The 16,791-nt window shown below is 41.6% G+C and overlaps 1 protein-coding gene across 1 annotated transcript in view; it reads left to right on the top strand.

The window, feature by feature from the left end:
- The window catches only part of GCLC (glutamate-cysteine ligase catalytic subunit), a 48,559-nt gene extending 36,541 nt beyond the window's left edge, over window positions 1-12,018 (top strand). The window contains exons 10-16 of the mRNA XM_029944091.1: window positions 254-366; window positions 1,033-1,125; window positions 1,399-1,503; window positions 8,632-8,713; window positions 8,999-9,102; window positions 9,178-9,298; window positions 10,541-12,018. Of these exons, the coding sequence (XP_029799951.1) occupies window positions 254-366; window positions 1,033-1,125; window positions 1,399-1,503; window positions 8,632-8,713; window positions 8,999-9,102; window positions 9,178-9,298; window positions 10,541-10,752 (830 nt within the window). The 3' untranslated portion in view covers window positions 10,753-12,018. The remainder of the gene's footprint in view (window positions 1-253; window positions 367-1,032; window positions 1,126-1,398; window positions 1,504-8,631; window positions 8,714-8,998; window positions 9,103-9,177; window positions 9,299-10,540) is intronic.
- Window positions 12,019-16,791: the final 4,773 nt, after the last annotated feature.

The raw sequence follows: 16,791 nt of genomic DNA, 5'->3' as shown, positions 1-16,791 counted from the left end.
TGGAGGTCTGTATCTGGGTCCACACCAGTGCCCCAGCCAGGCATTGCGTAAGTAGCAAATAAAACTCTGGCACTTGCTCAGGGTCCATACGATAAAACCGCGGGTGACATACAGAGAATGAACAAACCAGCCATTTCCGAAGCTTCTCAATGCCCTCTCTTCAGACTTGCGGAGCTGTCCTGTCCTCTGACTGGACTTACACACGGTGGAGCCTACGGCTTTGATGGGAGTCCTGTGCAACCTCTCTTGACAGGCATTGATCATCTCCTGGCCCAGCACGTTGCTCATCTCTTCATTAGAGACCCACTGACTCTGTTCGAAGAGAAAATACACTTGGATGATGCCAATGAATCAGATCATTTTGAGGTATCTTCTCTATTTTATTTTTTAATTTTTTTGTAATGTTTACTTTTGAGAGACAGAGAGACCCAGAATCCTCTGAGCTGTTAGCACAGAACCCAATGTGGGTCTCGAACCCACAAACTGGGAGATCATGACCTAAGCCGAAGTTGGACATTTAACCGACTAAGCCACCCAGGCGCCCCTATTCCTCTATTTTAAACGCATTTTGCTTCACTAACCAAGAAGGAGGTCATTTCTGTACCTGTGAACAGCTAGTAATAGGAGAAAACTCCTATGCTTTTCATCACCTAGTGCAGTAAAGAATTGAGAGTTTTTAAATTGGTTTGATATACCCTATTTCAGGATTCTGGTTATATATCTGATTCTGCATTTTCTCAGTGTTTTCACTTGCTTGCATAAAGGTGAAAAATTCAAACATGCTGCATGAAAAAAAAATGGCTTCAGTTATTTCTGTGCTGCTGGCATATCACCCAACTTTTGTTAAATGCTTTGTTTATTTGCCTAACAGGTCAGACACCAAGAAAATCTTAAGTTGTACCTTTTATATTTGTAAATTAAAGAGTATTTGGTATTAACAGTGAGTAATCTTTCTTAATAAATATCAAACCATCTTAATGTTTTACTGGACATATAGAAAATTGGTTTTATTTTCTGTGTGTTTTTATATAGAACATTCAGTCCACAAATTGGCAGACCATGAGATTTAAGCCCCCTCCTCCTAACTCCGACATTGGATGGAGAGTAGAGTTCCGACCCATGGAGGTAGGATACACACGGGCAGGAAGTGACTCAAACATCCCCATCCTCGGCCCGTCACCCTTCTGATGCTCTTCTCAAAGGCTCTTGGAAGGCCATACAAATCAAGTGTGTGCCTGATAAAAGAAGGTCTATAAGCTAAGGTGGATTGATTTCTGAGAAGAGATTGTGGGGGAAGGAGGGGCTGGCTTGGGAATGACAGGATCGGAGGAGGGGCCTGTCGGGAAAGGGCATGTTTGCGTGCTTGGTCCATAACTTCTCTGGTCCCTGCTTATCTAGGTTCAGTTAACAGACTTTGAGAACTCGGCATATGTGGTGTTTGTGGTGCTGCTTACCAGAGTGATCCTTTCATACAAACTGGATTTTCTCATTCCCCTCTCAAAGGTAAGAATGTGTTTCAGTATAGTCATCAGTCTAGGTATCTATGGATACTGGATATCTATGGATAATGGATTATCTATTCTGTGTGTTATATTACGTTTAATACTTCAAATCTGACCTTATGTAGGATTTTCACCATTTAGAATAAGATGCTTCTCTCTCCACCCTATTGTCTTTTTCCTTTTAAAGCTAAGCTTCTGCTGTATGTTTTGGTGCTGCGCTGGTGGAGATTCCTGGAGAACAAAGCGCTAATGCTAGCTCCTTTGCCCGTTTGAGAGAGATTTAGGGTTGCTTTGGTGAATAACCACTTTTACAGAGGCTTTCAATTCAGGATGGTGGTTGGAGAGAATCCACATACTGATGTATCTTCCCCCAGATGCCACTTTGGTGACCATATTAAAACTCAGAGGGGAGCATGTAACTGCAGGGAAGAGTCATCTTGGTGGAATCAAACTGGAGATGTCTCTGGAGAATGTAGGTTGGACTATCAGAAAAACAACTAATAGTTAATCAGCTTCAGCCCAACAAAACCAAAAAAGGAGCTCTCTGGAAGCAGTTGCCCAGCAAAGCCTGGGAACAAGTCCAGGCCATGAGGCAGCAGCTAACTAACTAGAGACCTTTGGTTCTGGGGCCTCAGGGTCTCTTGCCACAGAAAGTCTGGGAAAGGTGGTTGGGCTGAGTGAGGGGTCTACTGAGGTTTTATTTCAGGGAAAGGCAAAGTACAGAGCAGCCCTGTCAGAGCAAGCGTGGAAAGAAAAAAATGAATGCCTAATTCAGCATCTGCTCCCACCTCGCTGCCTACTCCCTCCATCAGGTGGGACTTGGTCCGCCCACGCACAGAGGGAAGTTTGGCCACCAGCCTGGCTCTGCCTACTCTTAATGCCGAGGCCAAAAGTAACCCAGAGAATTGTCTGAGTCCATTTGCCTGTATGGGTGTCCCTGCCAAGAGGGATCAGGCCATGTAAGGAAAATTCTCTGTAAGCTACCCGACTAAGCCTTTGTTAACAAGTATGAATAGATGTCTAAAAGTCCATAGAAAATGGGTAACTTCTAATAGCTTTAAAGGGCCCAGCTTGGTTTACAGAATGCATTCTCAGTGAAATAGTTAATTCAAAAAACTGGAAGAATTCTTAAAGAAACCCTAATTAGCACCCTTGAAAAAATTCTAGAGAAGAGTCACATCTGTAAAATGAACAAGCAGTATGGGCCAGAGAGCATTTGGAGAAGAGTTCTTAGAAAAAGCTGCACTTGTAAAATCTGATATAGTCACCAGTAGAGCCAGTATTACTGAAGATCCAAGTTAATGATTTAGGAAACCAAATTGAGATTTATCTCAGGATGACAAACAGAAATTCCTGAAAAACTGAAACATGGAAAGTTGAATGTTTATGTGATACTATAGGAGAGAATGATCTATATAAAAAATGGGATCTGGCAATTAGAGAAACTTCAGATTGGATAGCTACCAAGAGGAAAAGAAATCGATTGATCTCCCTCCTCATCTACAACATTAAATGCTAAGAGATGGAGAAAAGTTTACACAATCTCAAGGGGTAAAGAGAAACAATTCCCCTCCCAAACTTTAAAATCCAGGTGATTCCTTAGATTATGAGAGCTGAAAGTACGCCAGAACGCCTACCAACTCGGGGTACTGGAAGGAGATGCATGGTAGGCATCCTTTAGTGCTTGACATTTAGAGAATTTCATAACAACGCTAGAAAAGCTAATAGTATAAACATAAAATTTTTTACTTCTAACCTGCTAGTTAAAAAGGATGGGAAAAGAACAAAGAACTTTCCAGTGCTGATGCACAGAAGTTGGGGGTGGGGCCTAGAGAGTGGTAAGACAGTAGAGCCCAAAACACATAAAATGATGAAAATAGGACAAAAAAATGTTTGAATAGACTAAACTATTCTATTAAAAAGCCAAAACAGATGATAGAAAATAACAACATAACGGTGTAGGGTGTTTTCATACCTAAAACAAGGACACGTGTAGAAAACGAAGAGCTAAGTAATGAGCTTTTAAAGAGATAGCAGAAATATGAAATGAATAAAAAATGTGAGAAGTATTAAGAGAAAGCATTTTTCTGTATTCTTCCAAGATAATGTTAGATATTTTGTTTTTATTCTTGTGTTTTTTGGGGGTTTTGTTGTTCCTAAAAAGTATAGCAGACATATCTTAAGAAGGCACTGTAGTGTGGTGTCTCTGACATGCCTGTATTGTGAGCATTAAATTCATAAACCACTTGTATTCCTTACTGGCTTTGTAAGTTGAGCAAAGGTACTACTCACGGTGCCTCCATCTGCATGTGTACAAGTGGGGCTACACAGCTGTTGTGAGAACGTGTGGGATCTTGGGGGTAAATCACCTCGCAGAGCGCCGTGTCTGTTTACTCAGTACCTGACAGGCCATATGATCAGAGAATGAGAAAGGCCTTTGGGGAATTAAATGGCCTGGGTAATAAGCTGGGTTGTATAGTCTTCATCACAAATCTCATACCATAGCACATGGTTTTTCAAGTGCCCTGAGGAAATTTACAAAAATTAATCAAGGAGACTCTTCGCTTCTCAAAAATAAACACCATACAGGATGCATTCCCACCAAAATTCAACAAAAACAGGTTCAAGAGAAGTGTAACTGTTGGAAATTTAAAATCCCTTTTCTCGTAGGTTTTAGATGAACTCAGAATTAGAGATTGTGTGGGGAAGTGAACGTCAATAGGATCCTGGCAAAGCTGGTCTCTAGAGGGAAAAATCGTAGCTTTAAATACTTTAATAAAAGTCTAAAGTAAACCTAAGCAGTCAAACTGAGAATCTGAAGTACAGAAGCAAAGTATACTTGTAAGAAAAATTCATAAGAGCAAAAATTAAAATAGTCCTTTATGAACTTTGTTCAAGACTAAGAAGAAAAATCAGAAATGAAAACCCATTCATAGCCATGATGGAATTTATACTAGTATTTGGATATGTTTCTAGAAATGTCTAGATTATTCAGGAGGTCGCGTGTCTCTTGAAAAAAAATGACAATAGAAATGAGTATAGGAGACAGGCTCAGTACTCAAAGACTTGGCACAATCCATCCTAGTTCAGTAAGACCCTTTAACTTGTACATATTAAGATTCTTCTAAGATTTTATTATGGAAAATAAAGGACTCATTTAAAAGCTCTACTTTAAGGATTTTAAAAAGTCATTTGAAAAATAGAGAATTCACAGTAAAGATTTTTTTTCTACATGGAGACAATGAAATGACACAATGGTTTAAAAATTTGGGGTTGTGAAAAAGCAATTCTAAGAAGGAAACATACAGCAATACAGGCCTAACTCAAACAAGAAAAATTGCACACAGCTTTACATGTAAATGGCCTAGTAAAAGGAGAATAAAACCCAAAGTTAGGAGGAGGAAGGAAATACAGATCAGATCAATGAAACAAGAACTGGTTCTTCAAAAAGATAAATGAAATTGAAATACCTTTAGATTCTTCAAGAGAAAGAAGACACAAGTAAGTAAGCTAAAAAATGAGAACAGCTGACATCACAGAAATAGAAAGGACTATGAGAGGCTAGTACAGGAAATTATATGCCAACAAATTGGACAACCAAGAAGAAGTGGATACATTCTTAGAAACAAAATCATCTAAAACTTCATCAGGAAGAGCTGGGAAGTCTGAACAGACCAAATATGACTAATGAAATTGAATTGGCAATCCAAAAACTGAAAAGTCCAGGACCAGATGGATTTACAGGTGAATTCTACCAAACACTGAAGGGAAAAGTTCCTACCTGTTCTTCTCAAACTGTTCCAAAAAATAGAAGATAAAGAAGAGCTTCCGAATAAATTATATTATGGAAACCAGGTGAAGATACTGTAGGCTAATCGTTTTGATGAACAAAATCCAAAAATTCTCAACAAAATATTAGCAAATTATACTCAACATATCAAAAGGATCTTTCACCACAATCAAGTGAGGTTTATTCTGGGGATGCAAAGATGGTTCAAGATTTGCAAATTAATTAATGTGATACACCACATTAACAGAAGGATAAAATTCATTATTTCCGCAAATGCAGAAGAAAACATTTGACAGAATTCATCCCTTCATGAATACTCCGCATAAAGTGGGTTGAGGGGGAACATACCTCAACATAGTAAAAGCCAGGTATGGAAAATCCATAGCTAATATCCTACTCAGTGATGAAAAATTGAGAGCTTCCCTCTAAGGTCAGGAGCAAGACTTAGTCAACATAGTCCTGGAAGGCCTCCTAGTCCCAATAGTCTGACAGAAAGAAATCAAAGGCATTTGAATTGGTAATGAATATGTAAAACTCATTATTTGCAGATGACATGATAATATAGAAAACTCTAAAGAGTCCACCAGAAAACCCTATTTGAAATAATAAATGTTTACAGCAAAGCTGCAGGATACAAAATCTGTTGTGTTTCTATACACTAATAACAAAGTAGCAGAAGGAAAACAATTTTATATTCAGTCAAATGAAAAATAATATACCTAGAAATAAAGTTAACCAAGGAAGTGAAAAACCTGTACTCTTGAAGAAAGAAATTGAAGATGATACTAAGAAGTGGAAACATATACCATACTTATGGACTGGAAGAATATTGTTAAAATGTCTCTGCTACCCATAGCAACCTGCAGATTTCGTAAATCCCTATCAAAATACCAAAAGTCTTTTTCATAGAACTAGAACCCTAAAATTGTATGGAACCGAAACAAAAAGTACAAAACTTTCTGCAAATAGCCAAAGCAGTCTTGAGAAAAGAGGTATCACTATCCCAGATTTCAAGATGATACACCATAAAGCTGTTGCCTTTGAAACAGTAAGGTACTGGCCCCAAAATAGACCCATAAGTGAATGGAGCAGCGTAGAGAGGTTCACAGTAAACCTGCTCTTCTGCAATCAGTCTGTGACAAAAAAGGGGGCAAGAATATACAATATGGGAAAATGCAGCCTTTTCAACTAATGGTGTTGGGAAAACTGGACTGCTTTCTACCCCATACACAAAAATCAAATCAAATACTGAAGACCTAAATGTGAGACCTGAAACCATAAAACTCAGAAGAAAACATAAGTAGTAATCTTTGATGTGTACTGTTAGCAGTATTCATCTAGATTTTCTCCTCTGGCAAAGAAAACCAAAATCAACCATTAGGACTACCTCAAAATAAAAAGCTTCTGCATAGAAAAGGAAACCATCAGCAAACCAAAAAGGCAACCTATGATATAGAAGAATGTATCTGCCAATGATGTAAGTGATAAGGGTTTAATACCCAAAATATATTAAAAACCTCACAAAAAAAGGGGTGCCCGGGTAGCTCAGTCAGTTAGTGTCTGACTCTTGATTTTTGGCTCAGGTTGTGATCTCACTGTTTGTGAGTTCAAGCCCCACATCGGGCTCTGTACTAACAGTGCGGAGCCTGTTTGGGATTCTCTCTCTCTCACTGTGTTTGCGTGCCCTCTCCCTCTCTCTCAAAGTAAACTTTAAAAAAAAATTCAACACCAAAAAAACAACAACCACCACCCCACTTCAAACCCATCTGATTAAAAAATGAATAGAGGACCTGAATAGACATTTTTCTAAAGAAGACATACAGATATCCAACAGACATGGAAAATTCTTCATCGTCACTAATTATCAGGGAAATGCAAATCAAAACCACAATGAGCTATCACTTTACATCTGTCAAATGGCTAGAACTAAAAAGATAAGAAATAACCATGTTGGCAAGGATGTAAAGAAAAAAGAACCCTTGTGCACTGTTAGAAGGCATGCAAACCGGTGTGGCCACTATGGAAAAAAATTCAAAATAGAATTACCATATGATTCAGTTAATTCCACTGGTGAGTGTTTACCCAAAAAAATTGAAAACATTAATTCAGAAAGATATGTACCCCTACTGTGTTAACTGCAGTATTAATTACAGTAGCCAAGACACGGAAGCAGTTCAACAGCCCATCAATAAATGACCAGATAAAGGTGGTATGTATATGTGAAGGAATATTGCTCCACCATAAAAATGAGATCTTGACATTTGCAACAATGTGGATGGACCTAGAGCATATTATCCCTTAGAGAAAGACAAATACCTTATGATTTCACTTCTGTGTGGAATCTACAAAAGCAAAATGAACAAAAGCCAGAATCAGACCCATAAATACAGAGAACAAACTAATGGTTGCCCAGGAGGAGGGAGTGGGGAAGTGAGCAAAAGGGGGAAGGGCAGTGGGAGGTAAAGGCTTCCGTTATCGGATAAGTCAAAGGGATGAAAGATAAAAGCATAGGGAATAGAGTCAGTGGTACTCTAGTAGTAGTGGTTGGTGACAGACAGGAGCCATCCTTGCAGTGAACACAGCATAACAGAGTTGTCAAATCACTATGCTGTATGCTGGAAACTAACGTCACATTGTGTGTCACTGATGATTTGATAGAAAAATAAAGATACTGATACTCGGGATCCACAGCCAAAGGTTCCAGTCTAACTGGTCTGGTGTGTGGTCTGAGCATATACCACACGATCTCGCAGTCCTAAAATTTTGGGGCTCATGAAGAGTTGATGTGGCCACAACTACCCGATTGGACCCTCTTGGAGTGCTAAACTTAATGGTGACTCTCTGTTCTTAGAGGGCTAACCTTATTCTACATCTGCCAACCTATTGACTCTTTCCCTTTCCTCACCAGTGAGGAAGGCAAGACCCTGGTGGTAGGGAGCACTGAACCAGAAGTTCTCGGGGTTTTCTTTTTGTAACCCTGGCATGGTGTGTGCGTCTCTGCTGTGAGAACCAGGTGCCCGCCCTCCAGATTTCTTACAAGATTAAGTCACAAAGGGGTTTTGGAATCCAGACAGCCTGTGTGAATATAAGTGTTGGTGTGTTTTTTAAGGTAAACTTAAAATCTCCTCATTCTTACTAAAAAAAACACATACCATTCTGTGTTGGAATGACCCAGGTCGCACGTAAAACCGAAAACACTCTTCTTCCAACCAGAAAGCATTGAAGGTGAAAGTAGAATTCACAGGGGGTGAGTCTTACTGCAAAAGCAAGGAAGGCACCACAGCTTCTATGTTGGATCGAGAATATTTTGACATAGCCGTGATTATTTTTCTCCCTTAGGTTGATGAAAACATGAAAGTTGCACAGAAACGAGATGCTGTCTTGCGGGGAATGTTTTATTTCAGGAAAGATATTTGCAAAGGTATTCATTCTCTTGGATTTCTAGGGTCACTCGTTTTAAGTGTTTATTTTGATAGAGGCGGTGTACATATGCCCCAGACAGGGAGGGGCAAAGAGAGGGGGAGAGAGAATTCCAAGCCAGCCCTGGGCTGTTAGCACAGAGTCCAACGTGAGGCTCAACCGCATGAACCATGAGATCATGACCTGAACTGAAATCAGGAGTTGGATGGGCCAGCCAGGCACCCCCAGGTCCCTCGCCGTGGGCTCTCCCAAGCCGCTGAGGCTCCTCCATCCTCTCCCCCGGCAGGTGGGAACACGGTGGTGGACGGCTACGGCAAGGCCCAGAACAGCTCGGACGTGGCCACCGAAGACTACGCCCTGATGAGCATAGACACCATCATCAACGGGAAGGTAGGGGCCCTGCCCAGCGCGCCGCAGCACCTGCGCCTGCGGGCAGGGTGCTAATGAGTGTCCCGCTTCCCGTAGGAGGGGGTGTTTCCTGGGCTGATCCCGATTCTGAACTCTTACCTTGAAAACATGGAGGTGGATGTGGACACCAGATGCAGTATCCTGAACTACCTAAAGCTAATTAAGAAGAGAGCATCTGGTATGTATCCTGTGCTTTTGTTTCAAATAATGTAGGCAGAACCTCACAGTTTTACAATATTGTTTCTTAACGTACTCTTTTCAAATATACCTTACTTTATCAGTGTGTTCTTTTTCACACTGAGGTCTCTGCAGTGGGAGACACTTATTATCATTGACATTTTAGTTACAAGCTTTTTTTCTTACTGGTTCATAAAGCAGTGGTGCCTCTTGAGGTTGGTGGCATCTTAGACAGTGAAATACAGTAAATTGCCTTGTCGTGTATGGGAAGCTGTGTTTGTTGGACATCATTTCAGCTCTATAGGACTAAGTAATTCTAGGTTGAATAAGTCAAAGCTACGATGTCTGCTTCTTGAGCCTCCTTCCATAGAAAGAGCACCCTAGAATCTTTTTTGTCTCGAGATCACATTGACCAACCTTGCCTAACAAGGGCCCGGCCCAAGGGAGCTGTCAGCTATGAATAAGAGTAACAGTGTCCTCTACATGTCACTTGAGGCTTCTGAAAACTTGTTAGAGTCACAAAGGATAAACCCCCCAAAATGGTACATCTGCCCATCTCTCCCTTCACTCTTAACTATTCTCTATTTTCTCCACCGCTCTGATCAAAGATGGCTCTGGGAACTCCGCAACCTGCGGTGCCTGCATCAGCTGTAGCTCCCCAGCTAACTGGGGGACGCGTGCTCCAGTACATGTGTTAGCTGCCGTCATTTTCTTTCTTTCCAGTTTTTTTGAGGAATAATTGACATGTATCTCTGTAAGGTTAAGGTGCACAGCATGAAGGTTCGATTTACACATTTTTTGAAATGATCGCCATAGTAGGTTCAGTTGAGACCATCTTCTCATATAGACAGAACAAAGACAAAATGTCTCCTTGTCGGAGAACTTGGGATCTGCTCCCTTGCCGGCATCCCCGTCACATAGCAGGAGTGCCGGTTCTAGTCCTCGTGTGGTCCCTGACCTCCGCAGTGGCCCCGGTTCTGAGGAGCTGGCAGTGTCCCCATGTGGGCGCAGCTAACCTTGGGATGCTTGTGTTTCGGCGTCTGCGACCTAAAATTCTTCCCCAGGAGGAATTCGTCTGGAAAACCTTGTTCCCCACCCTGGGCCATGTGGTGGGGACACTAGAAGGTCATTCTTATTTTTCTTCAGGATTGTATTTATTCTGGTCCCTAAGTGGGAAGTTTAAAAAAAGAAAAAGACTCTTCTCTTATGTTGTCTTGATTTTTTTTTTTTTTTTTGCCCCCAGGAGAACTAATGACAGTTGCCAAATGGATGAGAGAGTTTATCTCGAGCCATCCTGACTATAAGCAAGACAGTGTAATCACTGATGAGATGAACTACAGCCTCCTCTTAAAGTGTAACCAAATTGCAAATGAATTATGTGAGTGTCCAGAGTTACTTGGACCAGTGTTTAGGAAATTAAAATACAGTGGAAGTAAAATCGACCCTTCCAACTAGACCTTCCGTGGAAGGAAAACCACGTGGCTATTTCATCAAAGACCTGACTGCTGACTCTGCCCTGTGTGTGGTATGAAGACCACAGCACTGTTCCTCGGGCCAGAAATGGATCTACAGGCTTTCCATCAGTAGGTAAATCTAGAGTTTATACAGTGTACATGTACATAGTCGAGTATTTTTATGATTAACAATGTATTTTAATAACATTGTATCTAAAGTCCTTGTGAACTGGCTTGTACATTTTCTGACTCTGGAACACCTATGGACTAAGCAGTTTTGTAAATGTAACGTACTGGTAACTGTACTATACGGCATTCCAGAGTTTAAGGCGTTGACTGTACATTTTTGGTTTTTTAAAAGCCTTTACCTAGGACCTGATTCACTGAAATTTATCACTTCACTTTCAGAACAGTTGGCCTTGTGAATTCCCTCCGAGCCCTGTCCTTTCTTGTGTGCTTAAAGTCACTGCTGGACCCATTGCACTGCTTCAGGGGTAACCCTGAGTTTCTGGAATGGCTGATGGCTTGGTCACCCTCCCTCTGGGTTTTATCTCTAAGTAAAGTCCACTGAACTGAAGGTACTTTCTTCTTTGCTTAAATCTGCTGATTTAGGCATTAGGAGACGCTCTCTCAAGTTCACCTGTGGTGACGAGGGGCAGTGATTTTTTTAATTGTTTGTCCTCCTGTCCACAAGCAGGGGCACCAGCCCTTGCGTTGCGGCCCACAGGGATTCATATTGCTGCTGTCTTTGAAGTTTTTGTCCTGTTACTTTTTCTCTAGTTTCTAGTAAGCGTATTTACATTCTTCCAAAAACCATTCTAGATTTTACCTGGGGGATATTCTACATAATGCTTATCTTCTCTGTGAAGATCATAAATGAATCATGATATGCACTAAGTTTTGTGAATCAGGACCCTACGTGTTTAATTGTAAATAAGTTTACATAATTGTCTTTCGTGCATTTTGTTAAAGGTTTTTTCCCAATTAAGTCCTAACTGCTTCTGAAATAACTATGTATAGTTGATGCAAACCTTTACAGGCATAAATAAAGTGTAATGCTGATTTTAACAAATTCCAATAAAGCTGCTTCAGCTAAGCCTGCGTATGTATAAATACTGGGCTTTGTGCTATGTTTCATACATGTATTTTGGAGGATTAAAGAATGCCTGCTTTCTCATTTGCAGTTTGGTTGTGTAAATCAGGTTGTAAAAAGGCAGATGAACTACATGTGGTATGAGGAAATAAAGATGGAATTAGTGTTGTGAAAGCTCTTGAATGTGTGAGTTCCACGACTGAGTGGGGCTGCTGGGGATCGTGGTCAGTAGCCCAGACACCCTAGGACTTGTCTCAGGCCTCAGAAGTCTTTAGAAAGAAGCCTGCTCTCAGAAGATACCTGCTCTCCCGTAGTGGTGGTCAGCCCCTGTGGGCGGGGGAAGGACTTGCTCAGTGGCTTCAGAACCAGCGGATGTGGTTTCAGGCTGCTGCTAGGTGGAGTCCCTGGTCCCACGGGGTGCCCCTGGGGCACCTAGGTGCTCTGAGCCCTAGAGCTGGAGACACAGGCTTGTGAGTCAGCGAGCCTGGCCTGGAGCTGCTGTCAGCCCGTGTCTGGATCAGCATCTCTCTCCTCCCCCAGCTCCTCCTAATGTCCTTCATCTGGTCAGTCCACTCTTCTCAGAGCTCTGACTTCTTTATCTGAATGACCCAAGGACAGGACTTGACAGACGTGTAGGGAGTCTTAGTAAAGAGCACACGGCTCAGCGGGCCTGGGGTGCGGCCCATGTTCCCCTGCTTCCAGGAAGCTTCCAGGAGATGCGGCTGCTGCTCTGTGGGCCACATTGAGTAACAGAGACTTAGATCATGTTCTGGACCTCAGTCACAGACATGTCTGTCTAGTCTCAAATGACATTTGTTTTTAATTCTAATGTGTTGTACCTAGATTTTTCTCATACTGAAACCCAAAACGTGAGCTTTACCCTCCCAGGACACAACTGAGAATTCAGGGTTTGGGGAACAGGACTAGAAGCAGTGAGAAGAACCAAAAAGGCTTCCTCTCTATTGGAAGCAGCTGTGGCCGAACCCAGACTCTCAGATCCTCACTCAGACTGTAACTGGATTTACTTAACCCAAACTTCCTGCCATGAGGGGTCCTGGGTCAGGAAGAGCCCTGCTTCTGGTCCCAGGATGCCTCTGCCCCTGCCGTCTGGCTTGTCCCTGAGGCTGTTGATGACTTTCCTTTCAAAATGGAGAAAGCCTGCCTTGGCCACTTCTTTCTAAACCACCTCCACAAACATTAAGCATGAGATGTGTGGAAATCCAGGATGTGGTGTGGGTTTACTCAAGGGGCCCTTTTCAGAACCATGAAGAGGCGGCCTAATTGCAAGATTTTTATAGGTACTAATAAGCTTTTCAATTTCATTAAAGCTTCCTTCCCTATCCTTGAGTGTAAGCCATCCGAGTTCTACCAGCTGCTCTCTCTTCCATTATGCTGTTGTGTAAATGTTTAAATTCCCTATAAACACCTCTGAACATACATGCCAAGAGATACTTAGAAAGTGTGAATTAGAAGGGAACTGATGAGGTCTGGTTTGGAAACACGGAGACCTTGGTAGGCAACCTGGGCTGGGAAAAATACACTCTTCAGTCTATTCATATTTTCTTGGTAAGTGGGGATTGAAATTAAGCATTACCCAGCTACGGTCCCATCCACGTTGACCATTACAAATCTAAGTCTGGAAGATACATTGAGAAAGAGCAATGGTGTGTCCAGCTTTCTTCTGACTTCAAACTATATTATGAATCTATAGTGATCCAAATAGTATGATACTGGCATAAAAACAGATTAATCAGACAGACCAGCCTCCCCCCCCCAAAACCCCATGCATATATGGTTAATTGATCACAAAAGAGCCAAGGATCTACGGTGGGAAAAGGATAGTCTCTTCAATAAATGATGTTGGGAATACTGGATAGCCACATGCAAAAGAGTAGGACTAGGCTACTGTCTTGCACCAAACACAAAAAGTAACTCAAGATGAATTAAAGACGAGACTCTGTGGTCCAGGAAGACATGGGGATGGAAGGCCCTGAACCACTCCCCAGGGAAACATCACATTTACACCTATTTATAGAACAATTCCTCCCCGAAGACCTGGGGGTTGACTGAGCAGCTGTGCCGCAGAAGACCACAGAGAGAACAGCAAGACACACACACACACACACACACACACACACACACACACACACAGAAACGAAGGGAACCCCCACCCCGACACTTGGAACTGCAGTGGAGAGAGTACTGAGGGGCCATCACGGATTCGTCTTCCCTGGGGCAGAAAAAAGCTGTGGTTTGAAAGGGGAACTAGAATGAATATAAAGGATCCTTTCTTAGAACTCTGCCAAATGGCGGGGCTGCTGCTGACTCTGGGTTGGAGCGTCTGGTGAGCACCACAGTTTGCTTTCCGCTTCCACCTTAGGGGATAGAATCAGGTCCAGGCATCCTAGCCAGCCCACTACCTCAGAGCCCCAACCCCAAGCTCACACCAGACTTGGCCATTCCACCAGGTGGCCCCCCGTGAAGCACACACCAGGACACTACCAAAGAACACACACAGCTCTAGCCATCTCACCAAGGTCACCCAGCACAAAGCATCTCGAAACATCTTGTTGACATTCTGAATTCATCCACTCTTCTCTCCCCAGGTCTACACTATTACATCTCCCCATAACTTGCCAGGGCACCTGAACTACACACACCTTGGCTCCAGCCGCCCTGCCAGGATGCCCCCTGTGTAGAGTGCTCTGTGACCTCCCCTGTCCCCCGCCCCCTGCAGCGTGTGCCCTGCCTGGTCACCAGCCACTCGCCAAAACGCCTCCTGAGAGGAACACAAGGAGACACCCCAGCCTGCATCCGCTTCGGCTCCACTGCCAGGAGACACTCTGTACAGAGAGCCTTGAATCTGCTCCAGCCTGTGCCCACTTCAGCTGGGGGCATACCACGAGAGCAGGCACACACAGTCTACACAGCAGACAACCATGCACACGACCACTCACTCCTTCAAGTTCAGAAGTAGCTATTCCACCTAATTCACAGAAACACAAAAAGTCAAGCAAAAAGACACCTAGGCATATGGTCCAAATGAAAAAAACAAGACAAACATCTCCGAAAAAGAACTAAATGAAACAGATAATCTACTTGATAAGGACTTCAAAGAAATGGTCATAAAGATGCTCACTGGACTGGAGAGAAGAGTGGATGAATTTAGAATGTCAACTAGAGATAGTAAATATTAATGAATCAGAGACGAATACAATAACTGAAATAAATATAAATAAATAAATACCCTAGAAAATCATCATAGATTAGAGCATGCAGAAGAAAGGATCAGCAAACTGGAAGACAGTAACAGAAAGCACCCACACTGAACAGCAAAAAGAAAAAGACAGTTTTTAAATGAGGACAGGTTAAGAGATTTCTTGAATATCAAACACCTGGATTATGAAGGGGTCCAAGAAGGAGAAGAGTGGTCACCAGCCACTCGCCAGAGAATCATTTAAAGTACTAATAGCTTGGGAATTCTTTAATCTGGGGAAGAAAATAGACATCCAGGTTGAGGAAGCACAGAAAGTTCCAAACAAGATGAACCCAAACAGGTCCACACACCACACCACCATATCTAATAATTAAAATGTCAAAGATTAAAGATAAAGAGAAATTTTAAAAAGCAGCAAGAGAAAAGCAACTGGTTACATACGTAAGGAAATTCCTTAAGTTTGTCAACTGAGTTTCAGCAGAAACTGTATGCCAGAAGGAAGTGGTACAATGTATTTAAAGTGCACAAGGAGGAGTGCCTGGGTACCTCAGTCAGTTAAGTGTCTGACTTTGGCTTTGGTCATGATCTCATGGTTCATGAGTTCAAGCCCTGTGTCAGTCTCTGTGCCAACAACTCAAAGCCTGGAGCCAGCTTCAGATTCTGTGTCTCCCTCTCTCTCTGCCCCTCCCCTGCTTGTACTCTGTCTCTGTGTCCGTCTCTCTCTCTCTCAAAAATAAATACACATTAAAAAATAATAGAAAATAGAGTGCTGAAGGAAAAAAAATCTGCAACCAAGAATACTCTGCCTGACAATGTTATCATTCAGAATTGAAGGACAGGATAGAGTTTCTCATACCAAAAAAAAAAGTTTTACAAAGGCTCATCACTACAAAATTAACCTTATAAAAATATTAAAGGGCCTTCTTTAAGTGGATAAGAAAAGGCCATGATTGGAAAAAAATTATGAAAGGAAAAAATTTCATGAGTTAAAACATATAGTACAGTTAGTAAGCAATCACAAAGCTAGTATGAAGAAGGTTAAAAGAAAGTAGTGAAATCAGTTATATCTAAAAATGAGTTGGGAGTTTTAAAAGATCTAAAATATGACAATATACATAAAATGTGAAAGAAGGGGAGTAAAAATTTAGTGATTTAAAAATGTGTTCAAACTTAAGTGACAATCAACATAAACTACTATATTCTTAGGATGTTATATATGAACCTCATGCTAACCACACCAAAAATCTAAGCAGACCAAAAAAAAAATTAGATTTAAAGAATAAAAGCATAAGACTAAAGAAAGTCATCAATCACAAGGAAAGAGCAACAGAAGTAGAAAGGAACAGAGAAGTGCAAAAATAATCAGAAAACAATGAACAAAATGGCAATAAGTACATATAATACTAATAATTACTTTAAATGTAAATGCCTTATTTACACCAATCAAAAAACATGGGATGACTAAATTGATAAAAATAATAAGACCCATTTGTTTGCCTATAAGAAACTCACTTCGGATCTAAAGACAGATAAAGGCTGAAAGTGAAGGGATAGAAAAGATATTCCACGCCAATGGAAGGGGTGGGGGGAGAGAAAAAGCTGGTTAGCAATACTTATATCAGGTAAAATCGACTTTAAAACAGTAACTGTAACAAGATACAAAGAAGGGCATTACTAGTGATAAAGAGATTGATCAGAGGAAAGAACAGTTGTTTTATGCATGTAACATA

The sequence above is a fragment of the Suricata suricatta genome, chromosome 7 (assembly GCF_006229205.1).
Source record: "Suricata suricatta isolate VVHF042 chromosome 7, meerkat_22Aug2017_6uvM2_HiC, whole genome shotgun sequence".
NCBI lineage: Eukaryota > Metazoa > Chordata > Mammalia > Carnivora > Herpestidae > Suricata > Suricata suricatta.
The sequence above is the reverse complement of the archived record's forward strand: the minus strand, read 5'-3'. Positions and strand labels throughout refer to the sequence as shown.